Below are 26,641 nucleotides of genomic sequence, written 5' to 3' on the forward strand. Positions count from 1 at the left end.
GCAACAAAGGGAGACCCCATCTTTACGGAAAGTCAAAAAATTAGCTAGGCATGTTGGTGCGCACCTGTAGTCCCAGCTACTCAGGAGGCTGAGGTGGGAATATCATGTCACTTGAGCCCAGAAGGATGCAGCTGCGGTGAGCCATGATCATGCCACTGCACTCCAGCCTAGGCGAAAGAGCAAGACCCTATCTTAAAAAAAAAAAAAAAAAATTCCAGTAACTGAATTGAGTACCAGAGACTCATTTTTTAAAAAATTGCATCTGCATTGACAAAGCTGGTTCATCTTTTTTTTAGAAGTATTAATTTGACTTTGAAGCAGAAACATCCATTACAAAACAATGTCTATACAAGTTAAGTAAATTTACTCTTATGTTACTCATTATTACAAGTTGAGTTTCCCTTATCTCAAATCCTTGGGACCAAAAGTGTTTCAGATTTTGGAATATTTGCATATACATAATGTGATATCTTGGGGATGGGATCCAAGTCATAACATGAAATTTATGTTTCATATACATCTTATAGACATAGCCTAAAGGTAATTTATACAATATTTTACATTTTGTTCATGAAACAAAGTTATAACTTTGACCTGTTACAACAGGTCAGTTGTAGAACTTTCCACTTGTGGCATCATGCCAGTGCTCAGAAAGTTTTAGATTTTGGAACAGTTTGGATTTTGAATTTTCAGATTAGGGATGTGTACCTATAGTATGTCAAATTCAAAGGACTGTTACTTAAATAAAAAAGCGACTCTAAATTCATCAACATCAGAGCATTTTTAAAAATTTTTAATATTTTCAATTTATAGAACATGTTGATTGTAATTAAACTATACTGCATATTGATTTATTCTTGAAAAATGCATAAAATTATCATTATTATTATTGTTGTTATTGGTAGAGATGGGGGTCCTACTATGTTACTCAGGCTGGTCTGGAACTCCTGGGCTCAAGTGATCCTCCAGCCTTAGCTTCCCAAATTATTGGGATTACAGGTGTGAGCCACCGCACCCCGCCCATTATTAATTGGTTTTATGAAAAGTTTTCATTTCCAAATAAATTCTCTTACCTGTCTAGCTAGATCAGAAGTACATTTTTCACTTTCTTGGAGCCTCAAATATATGCTGTGTGATATCAGTCAAAAAACATAAATCACATTGTTCTTTTTGTCTTTGATTACTGAATACTTGGCAAATGTTCTTTTGTTTCAAGAAAATATTGAATTGGAGTACAGTAAATCTTTGTAGGACTCTTTCATGAATGAGCTTTGACAGAGTACACAAGATTGTTAAATTCATTGTCAGAAATTTTCAACAGTTCCTTAAGCTAGTGATGACTCAGCATTTGTACACATATATAAAATAATTTTAACTGTATTGTAACACTTTTGATGGTCTGATTTAGAAAACTGAATATAAATCTTTTTTATATATATAGTAGAATGAAGAAATAGGGAAACATCATTCTCCTGTTTAAAATTCTAAAAAAATAGAGGTTTTTAATGACAAAGCTAGAGCATTGTCAATATGATAAAAACCAATTTTTTCGTATCTATTTAAAATTCTTCTTTGACAAATGTGAAAGATTCCAAAATATCTGTGTCACTGGTTTGATTTTGTAAGCTAATAAAATTTGGAAGTCCACTGAGACAAAGCCTATTCAGAATATTAATTAAGCAGTTTCTCTGTTATGGAACAATTTATCCAAAGCCAAAAAAGAAACACTTGCAATTTGATTGATCTACAATACTGTTAGGTTACCTATAGAATCTATGGGTAATTGTTTGGTGGTGTATTAGTCCGTTGTCATGCTGCTAATAAAGACCTACCTGAGACTGGGTAATTTACAAAGGAAGGAGGTTTGATGGACTCACAGTTCCCCATGGCTGGGGAGGCCTCACAATCATGGTGGAAGATGAAGGAAAAGCAAAGGGGCATCTTGACATCTTACATGGTGGCAGGCAAGAGCTTATACAGGGGAACTCCCGTTTATAAAACCATCAGATCTTGTGAGACTTACTACCATGAGAGCAGTATGGGAGAAACCAGCCACATGATTCAATTATCTTCACCTTGCCTCTTGACGTGTGAGTTTTGTTACAATTCAAGGTGAGATTTGGATGGAGACATAGCCAAATCATATCAGGTGGGTTATTTGAAGATCTTTCGCTTTTTGTAAAATGTGATTGATTCTTGTTATTCATAGTAGTTGCATTCTACAAAGCCACAGTGAACACTAAATTAACAAATACTGAAGCATTGCTGCTAGTATGCGGACGTTATGGTTGCCACCTTGTTGAATCTTTGGATTTTGTAGTCTTCACTAATAGAATATAAAGTTTTCTTTTGTCAGACAATTTACTTTCACATCAGCTTGGTCATTTTGAGGCCTTTAAAGGTTTGCTAACAAATGTTTAGAGTAGCCTGCACTCTAGGGCTAGGTTATTCCTGTTCATAAGGTATGGCCTTTCTGGAGTCTGCTTGGTGCTAAAGTTGTTTAAACAAGATTTCTTCTCAGTCTTGTTACAGCTTGATCATTTCTTAGCATTCAAGAATATGTTGTTGAAGTAGTTGTTCAGCTGAAAGCTATGCAGTATTTGTTCTTCCTTTAGTAATATTTATTTCTTCAGTGTTTGTTCTTTGCCTGGTGCCCTGCACTTTCTCCCTGCACAACTTAATATTTGATCAAAAATCCAAGGAGATTCCTGTGCATATTTCTGGTGCTCCTTTTATGCACACCTTTTTTCTCTCCAAATTCCAGCTGCCTCAAAGCCCCAAACTCTAGACTCTGTTTCCTTAGTTGAGAGAGATAGAGTGCTGTGTTTCAGCTCCCTTTCCCTGCTACAGATTCTGGAAAATGCCTCCATTCAGATCCCTAAGACCTTTGTGTGGCTCACCTAATTTTCTACCCTTCTCAGTGATTATAGTTCTGCATGGCTTGTTGTCTAACATCTGAGAACTTTTCTCCTTATAATTTGTCCAATCTTATAGTTGTCTGTGGTAGGAAGTCCACCAAAGTTGTGGTCATTTACAGGTTGAGTATCCCTTATGTGAAATGCTTGGAACTAGAAGTGTTTTAGATTTAGACTTTTTTTTTTTATTTGCACTATATTTACCAATTGAACATCTCTAATTCAAAAATCCACAATCTGAAATGCCCCAGTGAGCGTGGCGTTTGAGCATCTTGTTGGTGCTCAAAAGTTTTGGATTTTGAAGCATATTGGATTTTGGAATTTTGGATTAGGGATGCTCAACCTCTATTTTAAATTAGTATTTATCTCTGTTTTTGAATAGGTTATTAACATAGTTCAGAAATCAACATGATGTAAAAGATGTGTATTGGGAAGCTTTGCTTCCTTCCCTGTCATCTGCACTATCCTTCCCAACTCTTACAGATTACTACATGTATGAGGTTTTTTATGTTTTTTGATGGTATTTTCTTCCTTCCCTGTCATCTACACTATCCTTCCCAGCTCTTACAGATTACTACATGTATGAGGTTTTTTATGTATTTTGACAGTATTTCTTTATGCAGATATAAGCAAATATGGGTATATAATCTTTTCTTTCCCTATTTTTACACAAAATTAGCATTCTGTATATACTATTGTGTACCTTGCTTTTTTCATGTAATGTTTCTTTTTTTGTTTGTTTTTTGTTTTTTTTTTTTGAGACGGAGTCTCACTCTGTCACCATGCTGGAATGCAGTGGGAGGATCTCAGCTCATTGTAACCTCCAACTCCCTGGTTCAAGCAATTCTCCAGCCTCAGCCTCCCAAGTAGCTAGGATTATAGGCATGTGCCACCATGCCCAGCTAATTTTTGTATTTTTAGTAGAGACAGAGTTTCACCATGTTGACTAGGATGGTCTCGATCTCCTGACCTTGTGATATGCCTGCCTTGGCCTCCTAAAGTGCTGGAATTACAGGCGTGAGCCACTGTGCCCAGCCGTAATGTTTCTACACTAGAGACTTCTGCTTATCAATAAGGACATTTAAACAAAAACCAGTTTAAACTATGTGCAGGCAGTCTGTGCAGCAATCTGTGGGCTTGTTTGCTGAGTCATGGAGTAAAAACCTGTTTAATTTCAATAGATATTGTTAAATTGCCAACTAATGGGGAGGAGATTACCATTTTACTTCTCAGTAACGATGTACGAGTGTTTTTCTCCTTAGCCTTGTCACAGAGTATTGTCTGACTTTTGTAATTTTTGCAATATAGGTGAAGAAAAATTGTTTCTTGCCATAGATTTTTCATTTCTCTTATGAAGTTGAGCATTCTTTAATATGTTTAAGGTTCTTTTGTTTTTTAGTATGTCTGAACTTCTTATTTATAGTTGGTCTTTTCCTCCACAAGTAACAACTCTTTTTGTGAAATGGCAATGAGTCCTTTGTGATATCAGTTGCAAATATTTTTCTAATTTTCCTTTGACCCTGCTTTTATTTTTTAACTTTGTTTTTGTTTTGTCATGCATATCTAATCCTCCAATTTCTAATCTATAGGTAAATTATTTTAATCCTTTTAATAACTTGCTCACCTGTTGACCACTTGATTTTTTTCACTGAATGACTTTGTTATTGTCAAATCAGGGCACACATTTCTCTCCAGCCCACTTAACATTTGCACACATTGGACACCAGTTTTTTCATTAATTAATTCATTCAACAATCGTTTGTTAAGGGCCTATTATCTACCAGCAACTGTGCAAGGTTTTCTGTAGAATGAAAAGGAAAATTAAGCTTCCAATTCATAAGTACTCAGAGCAAAATAAGAGAGGCACGAAAGCACCATTTTGGATTATGTGCCAGGTGCTGTAGGAACACTGAGGAACACACTCCACAGTGGGCAGATGTCCGGGTGGCTTTAACCATATTATATGTACTTGAAAGCTACATGGAAAAAAATGACCTAAGATACAGAGCCGAATTCCATCATGTTAAGAGGAAGGTTTTAACTTTTGGCATGTGATTTCAAAGTTCTAAGTTAGAACTAAATTTTTGTCATCCTGCTCAATTATATGATATAAAATTTGGATTGTGTGATACAGAACTTGGTCCTAGCTTTTCTGAAATCACTTCTACTTCAGGTGGTTTAATACTGGCTGCTGACTACTCCCAGCTTGAACTGAGGATCTTGGCTCATTTATCCCATGATCGTCGTCTCATTCAAGTGTTAAACACTGGAGCTGATGTTTTCAGGAGCATTGCAGCAGAATGGAAGATGATTGAGCCAGAGTCTGTTGGGGATGATCTGAGGCAGCAGGCAAAACAGGTGATTTTTGTGAACATGCTTAATATAAAGGAGAAGAATTTAGTGACTCAAAAAATTTTTAAAATGGTCTCAATTATTTGCAACTGAGAAACAGTTTCTCCAACTTTGGATCTTTCAAAGCACATTTCATCTGAGCTTATCTCATGGTATTCATTATATTTTCTTTTGTGGTGGCAGTAGAAAGAACCAAAAAGACTGAGATCTGAGGCTACTTCGTGTCAGGAAAACCATATGCATTTAAAGCCATTGTATGGCTGGTCACAGTGCCTGGTACTCAGTAGATGTCATTGTGGCAGTGGTGGTAAGAGTGTGTGTGTTAGTGTGCACCCGCATGTGTGCTCATGTGTATACTTAAAAAACATGTTTCTAAGCCGGGTGTAGTGGCCCACGCCTGTAATCCCAGCACTTGGGAGGCTGAGGCAGGCAGATCACGAGGTCAGGAGATCGAGACCATTCTGGCTAACACAGTGAAACACCGTCTCTACTAAAAATACAAAAACTTAGCCGGGCTTGGTGGCCGGCGCCTGTAGTCCCAGCTACTCGGGGGGCTGAGGCAGGAGAATGGCCTGAACCCAGGAGACAGAGCTTGCAGTGAGCTGAGATAGCACCACTGCACTCCAGCCTGGGAGACAGAGCGAGACTCCATCTCAAAAAAAAAAAAAAATCTTTCTAGTCTGTAAGTGTTCTGAGGTAAAGTTCCATATTTTCGTGTTTGTGTTTTTTTATAGCATCAAGCCATAGTGCTTTGTATAGAAGGTGGTCTCTAAATGTTTGTTGAAAAATATTGCTGACCTGTAGATTATAGTTAGTACCTGATAGCTTTTTAGCTCTTGAAGTTATTGGTTAGTTAATCCACTTATTAGGCAAAGAGTAAGTCAAAGGCCACATTTATGCCATTTCCTGGCCTGGATTAACACTGATGCTTTCTTACCACATGGCTCGTGGGAAATCTGATGCCATTTGCAAGACAGTAGGATTGCTAGCTGATGTAAATGCACATCACCGTACTCTGAGATCCTGCTGTTTTTGTGTTTTTGTTTCACATTTACACTTCTAATTCCTCAGAGCTGTAGGGTTTGTTTATTTATTTATTTATTTATTTATTTTTTATGCAGAGGTGGGATCTCAATTTGTTGCCCAGGCTGGTCTTGAACTCGTGGCTTCAAGTGATCCTCCCACCTTGGCCTCCCAAAGTGCTGGGATCGCAGGCATGAGCCACGGCACCCAGCCTCACAGCTGTACTTCTTGACTGGCTCATCAAGCATGGAACACTTTCTCTAACCACCTGTTTAGCACCAACACTTGTTTCTTCCACTATTTAAAAAGCCAGCTCTGTCCTCTCTGTCTGTTTAATCCCCAGAGGCATCCTGCATTTAGCAAGAATCAAACCCTAGGTAAAATAGGTAATATTCCCATATTTAATTCTCATAACCCATGAGATAGCTATTATTATTACCATCACCATTTTATAGAGGAGGAAACTGAAGCACAGAAAGTAATTTGCCTAAGGTCATGTAGCTGTAAGTGGTAGAGCCAGAATAAATTCAGAATGCCAGAACTTGAGCACCCTGACTTCCTATCCAACACACTTCCCCGCCGGAGACAGCTGCTTCTATTTAATAGATTCTCACATGATTTAAGAGTGTTCATGCTATTCCAGTTTTTGTTTGTATCACCATGCACCGAACCACCTAATCCCTGAGCCTTGCTGAGATCTCAGACAGCACTAAGTAACATGAGATAAAAAAACAACAGTAGTAACAACAAAACAAAACGTGAAAAAGAGAAAAAGGAAAGGAAAAAAGCCCTCTCTCAATATATTAAAAAACGTGGGGATGGGGGTAGACTTTAGCTAGCTTATGCTGAAAGTTTTTTTCGGAATTCTGATAATCGTGCGAGTTATCTTTTTAGATTTTATTTAATGATATGTATACAGAGCTTGCTTTATGTCAGTTTCCTAAACAGTTACAAGTAAAACCTAGCAATCCTTTAAACCTAACAATCCCATGATATAGATATTACTGTCTTCATTTTATAGATGAAGAAATTAAGGTACAAATTGGTTAAGTGACTTGTGCAAGATTATACATTTTGTGAATGATAGAGCTAGGCTTTGAACCCCGGCAGTCCTTATGATTAAATCAGACTTTCTTTAATGGCCTGTTTAGATCATTTCCCTTCACTACTCCCAAAATTTTCTTAGGTATTTTTGTTTGTATTTAAGTGAAACGAATTCTGCAGTTGTAGCATTTTAGGTGGCTGCGAGGTGAAGAGGATATTTTTTACCAGTTACGTCTTCGTCATAAAGTCACGAAGCCTACTCTTTCTACTCTTCAAGTCTTCAAGGGCAAGAAGAGGGATGTTTGTAATGCTTCTCTTCCCTGACTCCTAAGCACTTGAAGTGGAAGTTAATGAAGTTCTGTGAGGAGTAAAAAGTTGCTATAAAGACTGCTGGATAAATGACAAATAGTCAAAAATAAATTTTTCCTTAGATCACACATACCTATTCATTGATACTCCCTCCTGCCTTCCTCTCTCTCTCTCAAAAAGTAATGCTGAAAGGCAGAAAAGATGTTTGCTGGATATCAGCCTCTGGATCTAACCCACCAAAAGCAATCTAATCATTTTTTGACTCACTGTGAAATAAAAAGTTTGCCGAAATTCCAATCCTAATGAACCCTTTTATTTGCATTTTATGTACTTATAACCTTTATTTGTTGGATGACTCCCTTTCAGATTTGCTATGGGATCATTTATGGAATGGGAGCTAAATCTTTGGGAGAGCAGATGGGCATTAAAGAAAATGATGCTGCTTGCTATATTGACTCCTTCAAATCCAGATACACAGGTAATTTATCTTCTAGATAGTATTCTTTTCAACCATCTTACCATATTATATTTTAAAAAATTTGTATAATGGAGTTTTCTTTTGAAATATCTATTAGTCAGACATTTTCATCAGGCATTGTTAAGGGTAAAAAATATTAACCTTATAATCACTAAGAATGTGATAATCTTATTTCATATTTTTCATTAAAGTAGGGACAGAATAATAAAATGCAGTTGATATAAATCTACTGTGTCATTGTGAACAACCCATAAAATCTAGGAGTTGACTGGTGCTTTGATTTGGATAGCTGTAGTTCGAAACAGTTAACTATTGAATATATATACTAGGAACTCTGATAATTGCTAATTAAATATATGGGGGAATTCTGAGAACAATTGCTGTTACGGAGCAGTTTGAGTATTGTCTTAAATGATCTTTTTTGCCTGTTTGTTGTAGTATAATTTACATATAATAATAAGATTCACCCTGAAAAAGGTATATAGTTCTGTGAATTTTGACAAATGCATATCGTCATAAAATTTACACCACAACCAAGATATAGAACCATTACTCTATCATCACAAAACCTTCTTTTATGCTCTTTTTAAATCAGCACTGTCCTTTACCCCCATTGATACTGAAGCAAACAATGCAATACTGGGCATGGTGGCTCACGTCTGTAATCCCAGCACTTTGGGAGGCCGAGGTGGGCAGATCACGAGGTCAAGAGATCGAGACCATCCTGGCCAACATGGTGAAACCCCATGTCTACTAAAAATACAAGAATTACCTGGGCGTGGTGGCATGCACCTGTAAATCCCAGCTACTTGGGAGGCTGAGGCAGGAGAATCGCTTAAACCTGGGAGGCGGAGGTTGCAGTGAGCCGAGATCATGCCATTGCACTTCAGCCTCGGAGTCAAGAATGAAACTCCATCTCGAAAAATAAAATAAAATAAAAAATGAATCAAGCGGAAATTCTGGAGTAGGAAAATGCAGTTGATATATTGAAGAGTATCAGAGTCTCTTAATAGCCGAATTATTCAAGCAGAAGAATTACTGAGTTTGAAGACAGGCTATTTGGAAATTCACAGAGGAGACATCCATTCAAAAAGGATGAAGCACACCTGCAACATCAGAAAATAGCCTCAAAAGGGAAAATCTAAGAGTTATTGGCCTTGAAGAGGAGGTAGAGAAAGAGATAGGAGTAGACAGTGTGTTCAAAGGGATAATAAAGAACTTTCCAAACCTAGGGAAAGGTATCAATATTCAAGTAAAAGAAAGTTGTAGAACAGATTTAACCCAAAGAATACTGCCTCAAGACATTTAATAATCAAACTCCCAAAGGTCAAGGATAAAGAAAGGATCCTGAAAACAGCAAGAGAAAATAATCAAATAATATACAATGGAGCTTCAGTGTGTCTGGCAGGAGACTTTTTAGTGGGAACCTTACAGATCAGGAGACAGTGGCATGACATATTTGAAGTGCCAAACGAAAAACAGCTTTTACCCTAGAATGATATATCTGGCAAAAATATTAATATCCTTCAAACATGAAAGAGAAATAAAGACTTTCTTAGACAAATGAAAACTGAGAGATTTTATCAACACCAGAGTTGTCCTGCAAGAAATGCCAAAAAGAGTTCTACAATTAGAAAGAAAAGGACGTTAATGAGCAATAAGAAATCATCTGAAGGTACAGAACTCATTGGTAATAGTAAGTATGCAGAGAAACACAGACTATTATAACATTGTAATTGTGATATATAAACTACTATTATCTTAAATAGAAAGACAAAAATATTAATCAAAAATAACTGTAAAAGCCTTTCAAGACATTGGCAGTATAATAAGATATAAATAGAAACAACAAAAAGTTAAAAAGTGGGCTGGGTGCGGTGGGTCACACCTGTAATCCCAGCACTTTGGGAGGCAGAGGCAGGCAGATCACCCGAGGTCAGGAGTTCAAGACCAGCCTGGCCAACATGGTGAAACCCCATCTGTACAAAAAATGCAAAAAATAGCTGGATATGATGGTGGGTGCCTGTAATCCTAGCTACTTGGGAGACTGAGGCAGAAGAATCGCTTGAACCCGGGAGGCGGAGGTTGCAATGAGCTGAGATTGCGCCATTGCACTCCAACCCAGGAGACAGGGTGAGACTATTTCTCAAAGAAAAAAAAAAGGCTTATAAGACATTATTTGCAAGTCTCATGGTAACCTCAAATTAAAAAAACATATAACAGATACACAAAAACTAAAAAGCAAGAAATTAAATCATACTACCAGAAAAAATCACCTTTATTAAAAGGAAGACAGGAATGAAGGAAAAAAGGAGGGGAAAAAAAACACACACAGGACAACCAGAAAACAATAAAATGGTGTTGTCCTTAACTGTCAATAATGACATTGCATGTAAATGGACTAAACTTTCCAATAAAAAGACACAGCGGCTGGATAGATTTTTCAAAAAAAGAAAAACAAGACCCAGTGATCTGTTGCCTACAAGAAACACCCTTCACCTCTAAAGATATAGATTGAAAATAAAGGGATGGAAAGGAGATTCCATGCCAATGGAAACCAAAAAAGATCAAGAGTAGCTATACTTGTATCAGACAAAATAGATTTCAAGACAAAAACTATGAAAAGAGACAAAGAAGGTCACTATATAATGTAAAAGGAGTCAATTAAGCAAGAGAATATAAGAATTGTAATATGCACCCAATATTGGAGCACCTGGACATATAAAGCAAATATCATTAGAGCTAGAGAGAGAGAGAGAGAGAGAGATCTCAATAATAATAACTGGAGACTTCAACACCCCTCTTTGAACAGTGGACAGATATTCCAGACAGAAAATCAATGAAGAAATTATACTAAATCTGCACTGTAGAGACCAAATGGACCTAATAGATATTTACAGAACATTTCATTTAATGGCCACAGAATACACATTCTTCTCCTCAGCACATGGATTATTCTCTAGGATAGACTATATATTAGATCACAAAACAAGTTTTAAAATATTCAAAAAACTAATATCAAGTGTCTACTCTGACCACAATTGAATACAACTAGAAATCACTAACAAGGAATTTTGGAAACTATACAAGCATGGAAATTAAACAATATGCTCTTGAGTGACCAGTGAGTCAATTAAAAAATTAAGGAAATTTTAAAATTTCTTGAAACAAATGATAATAGAAATACAATATACCAATACCTATGGGATACAGCAAAAGCAGTGCTAAGAAGGAATTTTATAGCTATAAGTGCCTACATTAAAAAAAGAGAAGAAGAAAAACTTCAAATAAATAACCTAAAATGCATCTTAAAGAACTAGCAAAGTAAGAGCAAGGCAAATCCAAAATTAGTAGAAGAAAAGAAATAATAAAGATTAGAGCAGAAATAAAGAATGAAATTGAAACAAAGAATACAAAAGAACAACAAAACGAAAAGTTGGTTATTTTTTGTTTGTTTTTCTTTTTTTGTTTGTTTTGTTTTGTTTTTGAGATGGAGTCTTGCTCTGTCATCCAGGCTGGTGGGCAGTGGCATGATCTTGGCTCACTGCAACATCCATTTCCTGGGTTCAAGCAATTTTCCTGTCTCAACCTCCCAAGTAGCTGGGATTACAGGTGTGCACCACTATGCCTGTCTAGTTCTTGTATTTTTAGTAGAGACAGCGTTTTGCCACATTGGCCAGGCAGGTTACAAACTCCTGACCTCAAATGATCTGCCCATCTTGGCCTCCCAAAGTGCTGGGATTACAGGTGTGAGCCACTGCACCTGACCTGAAAATAAATTAGTTTTTTGAAAAGATAAAATTGACACACCTTTAACCAGACTAAGAAAAAGGAGAAGATCCAAATAAATAAAATGAGAAATGAAAAAGGAGACAGCACAATGAATACTCCAGAAATTCAAAGGATCATTAGTGGCTAAGATGAGCAACTATATGCCAGTAATTTGGAAAATCTAGAAGAAATGGGTAAATTCCTAGACACATACAACCTGCCAAGAGTGGACCATGAGGAAATCTAAAACCTGAACAGTCTAAGAACAAATAATGAGATCGAAGCCATAATAAAAAGTCTTCCACAAAGAAAAGCCTGGGGCTCAATAGCTTCCCTGCTGAATTCTACCAAAAATTTAAATAACTAATACCAATCCTACTGAAACTGTTCTGGAAAATACAGGAGAGAACACTTCCAAACTCATTCTATGAGGCCAGTATTACCCTAATAACAACCAGACAAAGACACATCAAAACAAACAAACAAAACCTACCTATTGGCCAATATTTCTGATGAAAATTGATGCAAACATCCTCAACAAAATAGTAGCAAATGGAATTCAACAATATATTAGAAAGATCATTCATCATGACCAAGTGGGATTTATCCCTGGGATGCAAGGATGGTTCAACATATGCAAATCTATCATTGTGATGCATCATATCAACAGAATGAAGGATAAAAACAATATGATCATTTCAATTGATGCCAAAAAGGCATTTGATAAAATTCAACATTCCTTCATCATGAAAACCCTCAAAAAACTGGGTATACAGGAAACATACCTCTACATAATAAAAACCATGTATGACAGACCCACAGCTAGTGTCACACTGAATGGGGAAAAAGTGAAAGCCTTTTCTCTAAGACCTGGAACACGACAAAGATGCCCCCTTTTGCTTTCATCACTATTATTTCAAATCACACTACCTGACTTCAAATTATACTACAGACATATGGTAACCAAAACGACATGGTACTGGTATAAAACAGACACAAAGACCAATGGAACAGAATAGATAACCCAGAAAGAAACCCACACATCTACAGTGAACTCATTTTCAATGAAGGTATCAAGAACGTACACTGGGGAAAGACAGTCTCTTCAATAAATGGTGTTGGGACAACTGGGTATGCAGAAGAATGAAACTGGACCCCATCTCTCCCCTATCACTGTTATTCAACATAGTACTGGAAGTCCTAGCTCGAGCAATCAGATAAGAGAAAGAAATAAAGGACATCCACATCAGAAGGGAAGAGGTTAAATTCTCGTTGTTTGTAGAAGATACGATGTTATATTTGGAAAAACCTAAAGACTCCATCAAAAAACTATCAGAACTGATAAACAAATTCTTTAGTAAACTTGCAGGATACAAGATCAACATACAAACATCAGTAGCATTTCTATATGCCAGGAGCAAACAATCTGAAAAAGAAATCAGGAAAGTAATCTCATTTATAATAGCTACAAATAAAATTAAACCCTTAGGAATTAGCCAAAGAAGTGAAAGATCTATGTAAGAAAAACTATAAAACACTGATGCTAGAAATTGAAGAGGACACAAAAATATGAAAAAATATTCCGTGTTCATGGATTGAAAGAATCAATATTGTTAAAATGTTCATACTCCCCAAATCAATCAACAGATTTAATACATTCCCTATCAAAATACCAATGACATTCTTCACTCGTCACAGAAATAGAAAAAAAAAAAAAAGTACTACAATTTATATGGAACCACGAAAGACCTAGAATAGCCAAAACTATCCTGTGCAAAAAGAACAAAATTGGAGAAATCACATTACCTGACTTCAAATTATACTACCGACATACAGTAACCAAAACAACATGGTACTAGGATAAGTACTGGTATAAAACAGACACAAAGACCAATGAAACAAAATAGAGAACCCAGAAAGAAACCCACACATCTACAGTGAACTCATTTTCAATAAAGGTACCAAGAACATACATTGGGGAAAAGACAGTCTCTTCAATAAATGGTGTTGGGACAACTGGATATGCAGGAGAATGAAACTGGACCCCTATCTCTCACTATATACAAAAAATCAAAATGGATTAAAAACTTTAAGACCTCAAATTGTGAAACTACTACAAGAAAACATGGGGGAAACTCTCCAGTACATCAGTCTGGGCAAAGATTTCTTAAGCAATACTCACAAGCACAGGCAACCACAGCAAAAATAGACAAATGAGATCACATCAGGTTAAAAAAAAAAACTGCATAACAAAGGAAACAACCAGCGAAGTGAAGACACAGCCCACAGAATGGGAGAAAATATTTGCAGATACCCATTTGACAAGGGATTAATAAGCAGAATATATAAGGAGTTCAACTCTGTAGAAAAAAAGATCTGATTTTAAAATGGGCAAAATCTCTGAATAGATGTTTCTCAAATAAAGACATACAAATGGCAAAAAGGTTTATGAAAAGGTGCACAACATCACTGATCATCAGAGAAATGCAAATTAGAACTAGAATGTGATATCATCTCACACCAGTTAAAATGGCTTTTATCCAAAAGACAAGTGATAGCAAATGCAGGCGAAGATGTAGAGAAAAAGGAACTGCCATTCACTTTTGGTGGGAATAAATTAGTACAACTACTGTGGAGAACAGTTTGGAGGATTCTCAAAAAACTAAAAATAGACTGGGTGCCGTGGCTCATGCCTGTAATTCCAGCACTCTGGGAGGCTGAGGCAGGCGGATCACAAGGTCAGGAGTTCGAGACCAGCCTGGCCAATATGGTGAAGCCCGTCTCTACTAAATACAGAAAAATTAGCCAGGCATGGTAGTGGGTGCCTGTATCCCAGCCACTCGGGAGGCTGAGGCAGGAGAATCGCTTGAACACGGGAGGCAGAGGTTGCAATGAACTGAGGTCACGCCACTGCACTCCAGCCTGAGCAACAGAGTGAGACTCCATCTCAAAAACAAACAAAAAACTAAAGTAGAAATAGAGCTATCATATGATCCAGCAATCACACTGCTAGGTACATACCCAGAAGAAAGGAAGTCTGTATACTGAAGAGACATCTGCAAGCACTCCCATGTTTATTGCAGCACTATTCACAATAGCCAGGACTTGGAAGCATGCTCAGTGTCCATCAGCAGATGAATGGATAAAGAAAATGGACGTATACACAATGGAGTACTATTCAGTCATAGAAAAGAATGAGATCTTATCATTTGCAACAACATGAATGGAACTGAAGGTCATTATGTTAAGTGAAATAAGCCAGGCACAGAAAGACAAACTTCACATGTTCTCAGTTATTTGTCACTCAGCAAAAAATTAAAGCAATTGAACTCGTGGAGATAGAGAGTAGAATAATGGTTACCAGAAGCTGGGAAGAGTGTTGGGGGTGGGGGGCGTTGTTAATAGGTACAAAGAAGTAGTTAGAATGACTAAGAACTAGTATTTGCTAGCACAACAGGGTGACTATAGTTAATAATAATAAATTGTACATTTAAAAATGACTAAAAGAGTATACTTGGAATGTTTGCAACACAAATGATAAATGGCTTGAGGTGATGGGTACCCCATTTTCCCTAATGTGATTATTATGCATTTCATGCCTGCATCGTAATATCTCATGTACCCCATAAATATGTACACCTACTATGTGCCCACAAAAATAAAAAAATTATGAAAAATGTAAAAGCAAGGTACAAACTGGGAAGAAATATTTGCAGTACTTCTATTGAACATAGGATGTATATCCAGAAGGAACTTTTACCATTCAATGCTCAGAAGTTCAACAATCCGATAAATTAAAGGTCAAAAGATATGAGGAGACACTTTCCAAAAATATGAATGACCATATTAAACATTGTCATTATTTGTCATCAAGCAAAAGCAAATTGAGATGCCAAAAAACAAAGAGATGCCATTACAAAACACTAGAATGGCCAATATTAAAAACACCATCTTTTACATTGTTCATTTAATTGTAAAATGGTAAAACTACTTTGGAGAACAGTATGGCTCTTTTGAATAAAGTTAAACATCCATTTAACTATATAACCCTGCAATTCTACTATCAGGTATTTGCGCAAGAAAAATGAAAGCATGTCCAAAGGAAGGCTCGTACATTAATATTATAGCAGCTTTATTCACAACGGCCAGATACTGAGAACAGGCCACATGTCTATCAACAGCAAAATGTATAAACAAATTTTGTTATACGTCCACAACGGAATAGTATAGATCAAGAATAGTAATTAAATATTGATACTCAGTACAATATTGATGATTCTTTTTTTTTTTTTTTTTTTGAGACGGAGTCTCACTCTGTCGCCCAGGCTGGAGTGCAGTGGCCGGATCTCAGCTCACTGCAAGCTCCGCCTCCCGGGTTTACGCCATTCTCCTGCCTCAGCCTCCCGAGTAGCTGGGACTACAGGCGCCCACCACCTCGCCCCGCTAGTTTTTTGTATTTTTAGTAGAGACGGGGTTTCACCATATTAGCCAGGATGGTCTCGATCTCCTGACCTCGTGATCCACCCGTCTCGGCCTCCCAAAGTGCTGGGATTACAGGCTTGAGCCACCGCGCCCGGCCCAATATTGATGATTCTTAAAAATGTTTTTCTTAGCAAAAGAAGGCAAACACAAATGAGCATATACAGTCTCATTCAATTTGTATGATATTCATGAACATGAAACTCAAGAGTGTCATAAAGCAGATGAGTGAGTTTCTGAGGGTGATCATGGGGCCTGACTGTAAAGGGAGATGAACATGTTTCGTATCTTGTAGTAGTAGCTGCAGGGGTGTGTACATTTGTTAAAATGCCTCAAACTGTTTAAAGTGAGTGCATTTTGTTGCATGTAAATTATACCTCAGCACTGATTGTTTTTTAAAGTAGCTCTTTGAGTATTTGGAGGTCTCATCGGAGTTCAGTAAGAGATTTTGTAGAGGTGCAGCCTCCTAAATCTCACCATTTTCTTTCCTCTTCACCCGAAAATATCACAGTAATTCTTAAACAGAAAAAGACGAGAGTCTGATGGCTTTTGGAAATTCCCATGCTATTGATCACATATTGCCAACAGCAAAGGATTCATCCTGGAGATGCTTAAGACATAATGACCGACCCAGATTGCAAAGGATGAATGCTGGTCTAGGAAATACGAATACGTTTGAATACTACGCTACACATAGTCTTTTTTAATTTTAAGAAGTGGGTCATGTTTATTCCTAGTGAAATATTTATCATAACTCATGCATTAATTTCAGCAAGGTCCTACTTTGGATCATAGTGTAGATGGTAATAAGGAGCTATTGAAATGTTTTAAACCTAGGAATAAGATGAGAGAGTAAAAGAGGATTCACACAATCAACAGAAACTTGTGAAAAGTGATGGGGAATAATCTTAAGATCCTGGAGTAAAAACACTTAGATATCTGCACTGTTCTGGAATTTTTAGTTTTATGTTTTGTTTTTGTTGTTGTTACTCAAAAAACAAAGGCCACGTACAGTGCCTCACACCTATAATCCTAGCACTTTGGGAGGCTGAGGTGAGCAGATCACTTGAGCTCAGATGTTTGAGACCAGCCTGGGCCACATTACGAAACCTCATCTCTACAAAAAATACAAAAATTATCCTGGCATGGTGATGTGGTGCTTGTAGTCCCACCTACGCAGGAGGCTGCGGTGGGAGGATCACCTGAGCCTGGGGAGATCCAGGCTGCACTGAACTGTGATGGCACCACTGCACTCCCGCCTGGGTGACAGGGTGAGCAAGATCCTGTCTCAAAAACAAAAAACCCCAAAGAGTTAGAGTATTTCATTTCTAAAGTGTCTTTTATTTCTAACTTTTTGAGTCTAGAAAAGGTGAAAGTTTGTATGCCTGGTTTGATGATATCATATTAATGTTAAGAATCATGGTGGGGTTTTGGTATATTTTGCTATATTTAAACCAGTGAATAAAGTGAAGGATATACTTCAGTTCTAATTAATTATTTCTGTATTTTCTTCGTAGGGATTAATCAATTCATGAGAGAGACAGTGAAAAATTGTAAAAGAGATGGGTTTGTTCAGACCATTTTGGGAAGGCGTAGATATTTACCAGGAATCAAAGACAACAACCCTTATCATAAAGCTCACGTATGTTGAAATTTTTTAGGAATTTTAAGTTAACATTTCAATGACATGTACTTTTTCAGCAGAGTAAATACTACAAATGTCCATTTTAGGGATTACTGGCATATTAATTGTATCTTCTGTGTAGACAGAGTCAACCATTGGTTTCATTAAGGACTTCTGAAGTGATGGCACATGCCAGTATTTGCTGAACAGAGTCTGGGGATTAATGTAAACGTGTCTTTACTTAATAATACTTTAAATGTTCTGTTGCAGTAAACCAATTATTTGTTAGCTTAGGTAATAAGTTGTAAATAAACTTAACTTTTACATTTGCTAATTATTCTTTGTTTCCTGTATCATATATTAATTTATCATATCATACCAAATTGCTAACATTCCTCAGAGTTTAGCCAGTCACTAAATTTTGATTAATTTTTGGTTCATTCTACTTGTTTGCTTATTTTAAAAGCACTATCTGGCCAGGCACGGTGGATCATGCCTGTAGTCCCAGCACTTTGGAAGGCTGAGGCAGGAGGATTGCTTGAGCCCAGGAGTTTGAGACCAACTTGAGCAACATAGTGAGACCCCCATATCTACAAAAAAAAAAAAAAAAAAAATAGCTGACTGAGGTAGTGCATGCCTGTAGTCTTAGCTACTTGGGAGGCTGAGGTGGGAAGATTGCTTGAGTCCAGGAATTGGAGGCTGCAGTGAGCCATGATTGAACCACTGTATTCCAGTCTAGGTGGCAGAATGAGACCCTATGTTAAAAACAAAAAAACAAAAAAACCACTATCTCGTCAGAGATTATTAGGATATCCCAAATAGTGAATAAGGTTATTTTTAACAGCATTTAAAAGATTTATTGATATGTGCTCAAATTATGTTTAAGTCTCTTTCTGAATTCATTGGGATTCATCAAAGTATTCTGTGTACCTGAGTATTTAAGCTTCTAGTATAATTCAAATCTTCCTATTTTAACTAGATGTTTTTTGCCCTTCACCCATAACTTTGTGTTTTAGTGCTCATTAGACATTGCATGTAGCGAAAATACCCAGCTAAACTTCTGTCGAGCTCAAAGCCTTCTGAGCATTAATGCTTTTAGGGACTGTGGAAGAATAGTTGGCTTTTTGTTACTTCTTTACTCTGTAGCCTCTCATATATCCACATGCAAATATCAGATATTTATCAGGCTTTTACTGTATCTCTAAGTGAACTAGTAACTTTAGTTGATGGACTAGGAAACCTAAGTTTTAAGTCTTGGAAGAGATAATGCAAACAAAAAAAAATATATATGAAAACATCATTGATATACTTAATTATTTAGGTTTCAGGGAGAAGGAAAGACTTAAACAGATTCTTGAAGGCTATTTAAAGTTTAGGCTGTTGGGAATGAGAAAGGATAACTGAGTGAGGACTGGCTAGAAGCCAAACTGGTAGGAATGGAGAGTTTGAGTTGTCACGTAGGGGTAGATAATTTTCTCCTGGATGGATGGAGCCAGCTGGAAGCTAGCTAGGAGACTAAAAGGCTTCTTCTAAATGACAGAAGGCTTTTAATGGCAAGCTGAGAAATTTGGACTTGATCTAATAGGAACTGATTATGTTTTCTGGAATTTACATGATAAAACATGGAATATATAGTTATTAATGTAAATGAATCATATGTTTGTGAAAATATTATTGCACCTGAAGATGTGAGAGAGTAATAAGGCTTTTTCATGCCAAATACTTCAGTGTTAAAGTTCTGATTCATCATGTTGCTGCTGAGGAAAAAAATTCCAGCCCTCTGAATTAGGAATAGAGTAAACATAGCCAGGTTGTTTTTTGGTTTTTGTTTGTTTTGGTTTTTGCTTTTGTTCAAACTTTTGTTGTACTGAAAAGTACATTCTCACACATAGAGAATGTAGATTTCACTAAATTATCACAGAGCTACACCTGTGTAACTACCACTCAGGGCAAGAAATAGAATATTGGCAGTGCCCCAGAAGCGCCCTTCATGCATCCTCCTAATCACCACCCATCGCCTTCCCAGAAAGAGCCACTGTTATAACTTCTAACACTGTAGTTTTGTTTTGTATTTTTTGAGCTCCGTATACGTCATATATGTATATTTTTATATCTAGCTTTTTTCAAAATTACGTGGGTAAGTCATTCTTGTTGTTTCATGTAGGAACAGCTGTATACTGTTATATGAATATACCATAATTTATCTGTTTTTCTCTTGATAAGAACTTGGGTTTTCAGTTTGAAGCTAAACTATTGTGTTTTTGAACATGATTGTACAAGGTTCTTGGTGCATTTATGTTTGGTAAAGACACAGTGGTAGGATTGCTGCGTATTTTCAACTCAGTAGATAAAGCCAAATTGTTTTCTGTGGAGATTACAGCAGTTTGTCCTCCCATCGTGAGAGTATGTGAGTCCTCACTGCTCTACATTCTTGTCGACACTTGCTGTTAAGGTAATATAATTTTAGCTATTCTGGTGGGTATAAAGTAGTGTCCTGTAGTTTTAATTTGTGTTTCCTTGGCTGCTAGTGAGGTAACCTTACAAATGAGCAACCTTATAAATGTGTTGTTAGCCATTTAGTTATTTTTTCATGGGTAAATACCTATTCTGGTTTTCTTTTTAAATTTTCTGTTGAGTTTTCTGCATTTTTTCTTATCAATTTTTAGGAACCTGTTACTGGTTACATGTGTAGAAAATATTTCTCTCCCACATTGTGTGTGGCCTTTTCTCCTTCTCATTAGTAATTTTAGTTGCGGAGAGAGGTTTTTGTTTTATTTTGTTTTTCTTAAAGACAGGGTCTCACTGTGTTGCCCAGGCTGGTTTCAAACTCCTGGCCTCAACTGATCCTCTTGCCTTAGCCTCTTGAGTAGCTGAGATTACAGGCATTTCATATACTACAAGTTGGGTACAGCTCAGGTGACAGAGGACTAGAGAATACCTCTCGTATTACATTGACACCCCCCCACCCCGCTCCCTGGAGTAGACCTTTTTCATTTTCTGAGATATTTTGGGGCACTGGGAATGATATTCATATATAGATGACACCTGGATATTAACCTAAACTGCCTCCTCTACTCTTCCAAGATGATTAATTTTAGTGGGCAGGAAGCACTTGGCAGCAGTCATTTCCAGGAAGTTATAACTGAATACCCAGGGATCTAGGATGTGCATTTTCACTAGCCGCTAAGGATTTGCCTCAGTAGCCCATGAAAAGCTCTGATTCACATCAGAGGGCTCCATACCTGCTGGGCTCAAACTCTATAAGACCAAGAAGCCATTGGTATAGAGGGTGTGCTTAGAACATTCCAACCCACATCCCAAAGAATGATATTCTACTTATTTAGGATTAAGATTATTTTGAGTAGTAGATCTTTTAGAATGATGCCTAGAACAGCCAGACACTGACGAGATAAATACATTCTAAGTGCAAAGTAGTTTTTGGATCCTAACTAAGTAGTCAAGATACTAAGCTGAAGCAATCTGACCTTCTTATATTTTTGTCTGCCCTAATGTGGAAACCCCAGAATCTAGAGACATGGACCATGATAGTTGTTATTCTTAGGATGCATCCTGATAGTTGGTGTCCTGGGTCACATCTCAGTCCAGCTTTCCAGTCTGGCTGCTAATGTGAGCACTGATCTGTGGACACTGAAGGAAGGTATGAAATCATGTTGGCATATCTGGTGGAGCACCTGTTAATTGATTTTTATAGGCTGAGCGTCAAGCTATCAACACAACAGTCCAAGGATCGGCAGCTGATATTGTCAAAATAGCCACAGTTAACATTCAGAAGCAATTAGAGACCTTCCACTCAACTTTCAAATCCCATGGCCATCGAGAGGGTATGCTCCAAAGTGACCGAACAGGTTTGTTCATAGATGAGTCCTATGCTGTGACATGGCGAGAATAATTATATCGGAAATGTAAATGGGAAGTATTTTTTATTTTATTTCTCAACAGTTCTCAAATGTTTTGGTCTCACGATGTCTTTAGACTATTAGAAATTATTAAGGATTTCAAAGAGCTCTTGTTTTTGTGGGTTATGTCTATATATTTACCATATTATAAATTAAAACGGAATTTTAAAACATAAGCATTTAAAGTAATAACAAACTCACCTGTGAGCTGTGCTCTTATAAGAAAATGAAACTGAAAAAGGCAAATAGCTTCATAGTGTTATTATGAAAGTAATTTTGACTGCAGATTTTGGGATCCTCTGTGGTCTTCAGACCATATTTTAAGAACACGTTGATTTTCCTATTTATGACCTTCAGTGTTCTCTGGTCTTAGAATATACTTTTGATCTCTTTATCACATATGTTACTTTGCTGACATTGTTTTCTTGTTCTTATTTTCAGAATATTTTCCCTGAGTTTTCGCTTTATTGCTTGGATAAATTATTTCTTGTACTAACAAGTACAGTGAAATTTTCTTTTTTTCTTCTGTCACATGTCCATAGTTCTGCTTTAAATACTATTTCACTGTCACTGAGATTGTCAAACCATGACAGCAGACTTTTTTTTTTTTTTTTTTGAGACAGAGTTTCACTGTGTCACCCAGGCTGGAGTGCAGTGGCACAATCTCTGCTCACTGCAACCTCTGCCTTCCAGGTTCAAGGGATTTTCCTGCCTCGGCTTCCCGAGTAGCTGGGATTACAGGAGTATGCCATCATGCCTGGCTAATTTAAAATTTTTTTTTTTTTTTTTTAGTAGAGAAGGGGTTTCACCACGTTGTCCAGGCTGCTCTAGAACTCCTGACCTCAAGTGATCTGCCTGCCTTGGCCTCCCAAAGTGTTGGGATTACAGGCGTGAGCCATCATGCCCAGCCAGGAGGCATGTTTTAAATTTTCCTGGGAAGAAATTAAGGTTTGGTGCATACAGAGGAAGAAAAAGCTGCTAGAGATGGGGCAGAAAGGTCGCGCTCAGCTATTGAGGATAAGATTTGATCTTTCTGGAACAGACATACATACAGGTTATAGAGAATAATACAGTCAGTTATAACGTGTTCACTTATGTACGAAAATATGTAGATATAGAAGTTTATTTTCTCATTAAGTGAGGATTATTAATTTTGTCATCAGTCTCCCCCCAAAATATCTGAGACCCCTCGTTCATTTTGAGTTTGGGACTATGTGTGTATATACACACACATACACATTTATATTTAATAGAGGGAGAATATAATTAAACTTATTTGGGGAGTAATACTGTGCTGTGTGCTTTGGGGATTTAGAAGTAAAAGTTATCAATCTATGTTTAAATTTAAGGTCTATTTAAGAAAGGAGAAGAAGGTATGATACCGGACTAAAGTATTTTTATTAATTCCACACAGCAGAGTGATAAATGTCAAAATGAGGATACAGACAATAATGACTTTAAGAGTCAGTGGAAGGCGATATGACTCTGTCACTAAGGATGGCTTCATGGTGTCATGCCAGCTTAAAGTGGTGCTAGGTCAGTGGGATGAAAGGAAGGTGAGCGTGAGGAAACAGACCACATGGGGAACAAGAACATCGTGGCATTCTGCATCAGAAGCCAGGTAGCCAAGGGAAATCAAGAGGTCTAAGCCATGGTCATCAGAAAGCTAGAGCATCCAGACAGTCAATGGTGTGAGCCAAGTGTGGCTTCATGGGGCAGATCAGATTTCAGCCGAACTGGTGAACAGAGGTACAGCCTTTGCAGTCCTAGTGTGGAAGCAGCTTGCTCCAGCCTCAGGTGCTTTTGTTTGCTTACTGTGTGAGAGCCACCTCTGAGCAAACTGGCACTGCAGATAGTGACAGTTGAAGAACTCTATCTCTGAGGGAAGCACCAGATACTGAGGGAGAAGGTACTCATGCTGGACCTGGAAGATAAGTAGAGAATTTGGACAACAGAAAGGAAGATGTCTGCTGTGAGGTTTAAGCAAACAAGTAAAGGCAGTTCCAGTAAAGGTGTTCATGTGGAGCTTTATCTTTTTGGGCAGAAGGGCATAATCTGTACCACTAGGTCCAGCTAATGGGGAAATAGTAACTAAATCTAGTACATATTTTGAAGTTATGGCCACTGGAAGGTATGGATTATCTCCATAGAAAAACGTACAGACGTAGACTCTTATATATAACCGCAAGGGGTTTATGTAGTCTCTGAAGTCCACTTTGGGAGCCTAGGTTTAGAATTACTTGTTTAGAGTGTGTACGGTTCAACTGGGGAAGCATCAGTTCTATCATGATGACACTTCTGGCCATACAAAGACATGAGGGGGTGTCCCCCTTAAGAAACACTGCATAACAGTATTAGTTTGCTTTCCTGGGGCAGGAATCAGGCCCCATACCTTCCTGGTGCTATTACTCAGGTGGTGGTAGGGGGACTCCATGGAAAGAGAAAATGTTAGTTATTCGTGAGAAATAAGTTGGACTAGAGCTTGGAGCAGAGTTCCTCACACCCCATTTACTGACTTCTTCGGGAGACTCCTTCTTTCTGGGAGGAAGTTGGTGAGTTTACACTGGATAGTTAGGATAGGTAGCAACCAGCAAGTAGTTATTTTCCTGATAGTTCTTAATCTTGTGTGTTCTAATCTTTTCATTAACATTCCTCAGAGTTAGTCAGGATCTCTAAAAACATTCTCCTATGACTCAGCGACATGCTGATCAGTTTTGCTCCTTTTTCATGAAGCAGGATTATTACGAAAGAGAAAACTGCAAGGGATGTTCTGCCCAGTCAGAGGAGGCTTTTTCATCCTTCAACTCCATGATGAACTCCTGTATGAAGTGGCAGAAGAAGATGTTGTTCAGGTATTTTTGCAATGCTTGTGTCCATTCTATAGGAAGCCAAGACACTGGATTGTCAGGCTGACAGCTTTTATTCCTATGCATGAGGATTTTGGAACTCTACCCTAGCCCCAGGATGGCTGTATAAATGTTGAGTCCTTACAGGTAGAGAAGTTGCCAAGAGTGTTCCATTTTGTACTCGTTCTTAATCAGTGAAGAAATTGCCAATGCAGAGATGTTTTTGTCTTGGAGGAATTAAACACAAATTTGGAGTCTTTCCCTGAGGGTTTCCAAGCTCCAAGCATTCTAGCAAAAACTTTCAGAAACTCCTGCTCACCCGTGAAGAAGAGTTCGAGATGTCTTTTTATGTATTTATTTTTATTTTTATTTTTTCTGATTTAGCATTTTAAGCACCATTGGGTGAAGAGCTCCAGTCTGGTTTATAACCTTCTCAGGGGGTGACTTGGGAAACATTCTTTGACTGAGCAGAGAGTTTGTTAACCTCATTTTTTTTTCCCCTTAGGTAGCTCAGATTGTCAAGAATGAAATGGAAAGTGCTGTAAAACTGTCTGTGAAATTGAAAGTGAAAGTGAAAATAGGTGCCAGCTGGGGAGAGCTGAAGGACTTTGATGTGTAACTGTGCTGCTGCTGAAGTCCTCCCAGGGAAGCCTGTGCAGATACAGTCGCCTGGAAAGAACAGAGATTACCCTCTCACCTTCCTCAGGAAAACAAACTTTCAAGTCTTGATAGACTTAGCCTAGTGATTTTATAGTGAGAGTTTCAACCTATATATTAGGATCTGTCTTTATAGCATCTTCTGGGAGAGTGGGGGAAGTAAAATACCAAGTATAATAGTTACATTCACTTTCAAAGAGCATCTATGAATTTGCCTTTTGTAATTTACTGTGGCTTTAAACATATTCAGAACAGATGCTTGAAATATGCACTTAGCACTTTGGCTCCACCTCTGTCTGGGTAAACCATGAAGAATATGAAGCTGCTGCCTCTATCGACCCCGACAGAGCCACAGGCAGATAAAGATTTGGTTTCACCCTGGTGGTGTTAGGCATTGTGTGTGACTTTTTTTCCTCTAATATCAATTTTAAAGTACCGAAATAGTATTTTAAAATAGTATTGGCTAATAAATTATGAATTCTATAAAGTGGTAAGACTTGGTATAGTTAGAGTCTAGGAATGAATATTCGTGAAATGTTTCTTATTGCTTTTCCTTCCCTCATTCATACAATGAATGTATTTGGAATACTTACATATTATAAAATAAACTATACCTCTTCAAGAGGTATCCTGTTCTGTAAGATCAGATGTTTTTATTGCAGGTAAATATAATACTGCCAGAGACAGAAAATACCCCCTTATCAGTCCCTTAGTGCCTTTTTCTATTTGTGGCATCGTGAGAAAACCCATGCTGAAAAGACTGTACTTTGTGATCCCAATCAGAGGGGTGGAGCTAATCTTTTGCTGTTGAAATAAAGTGAATTTATGAGAAACTTTATATCAACAATTGTTTTGTTAAAAATTGTAGTTGGTCTAAGAGTGTCAGAAACCCATGTCCCTTATTTAGTTACTCCATAGCTTGTTCATAGAAAGCACTAATTATATTCTTAATCAGTCACCAGAAGAGCTCTTTTATGTTTATTAATCAGAATAATGAAAAAAAGATAGTTGCTTTAGAAAGTGTAATCCATTATCAGTAGTTGACTATTAATGCATAAGAGACATAGTTTTTTTGGGGGCGTGAAAAAGGCAGAGATGGCAGCAGTAAGAGGGAAGATAAATCATTATTTCTTTTGCATATTTACCTGTACTATGTTTCTTTTTTTATTATTATTATACTTTAAGTTCTAGGGTACATGTGCACAATGTGCAGGTTTGTTACATAT

General features: G+C 37.4%; 1 protein-coding gene across 11 annotated transcripts in view; it reads left to right on the top strand.

Annotated features, from left to right (window-relative positions):
* POLQ (DNA polymerase theta) overlaps window positions 1–26,253 on the top strand; it is a 105,596-nt gene extending 79,343 nt beyond the window's left edge. For 9 of the 11 annotated variants that reach the window (XM_065539162.2, XM_065539163.2, XM_065539161.2 and 6 more), the window contains 6 exons: window positions 5,089–5,273; window positions 8,010–8,121; window positions 17,889–18,013; window positions 21,708–21,861; window positions 24,646–24,764; window positions 25,264–26,253. In XM_065539162.2, coding sequence (XP_065395234.1) covers window positions 5,089–5,273; window positions 8,010–8,121; window positions 17,889–18,013; window positions 21,708–21,861; window positions 24,646–24,764; window positions 25,264–25,377 — 809 coding nt within the window. In that variant the 3' untranslated portion in view covers window positions 25,378–26,253. The remainder of the gene's footprint in view (window positions 1–5,088; window positions 5,274–8,009; window positions 8,122–17,888; window positions 18,014–21,707; window positions 21,862–24,645; window positions 24,765–25,263) is intronic. The other 2 variants (XM_005548035.4, XR_012431665.1) reach the window with 2 other exon arrangements.
* Window positions 26,254–26,641: the final 388 nt, after the last annotated feature.

Source organism: Macaca fascicularis, chromosome 2 (genome assembly GCF_037993035.2).
Source record: "Macaca fascicularis isolate 582-1 chromosome 2, T2T-MFA8v1.1".
Taxonomy (NCBI): Eukaryota; Metazoa; Chordata; class Mammalia; order Primates; family Cercopithecidae; genus Macaca; species Macaca fascicularis.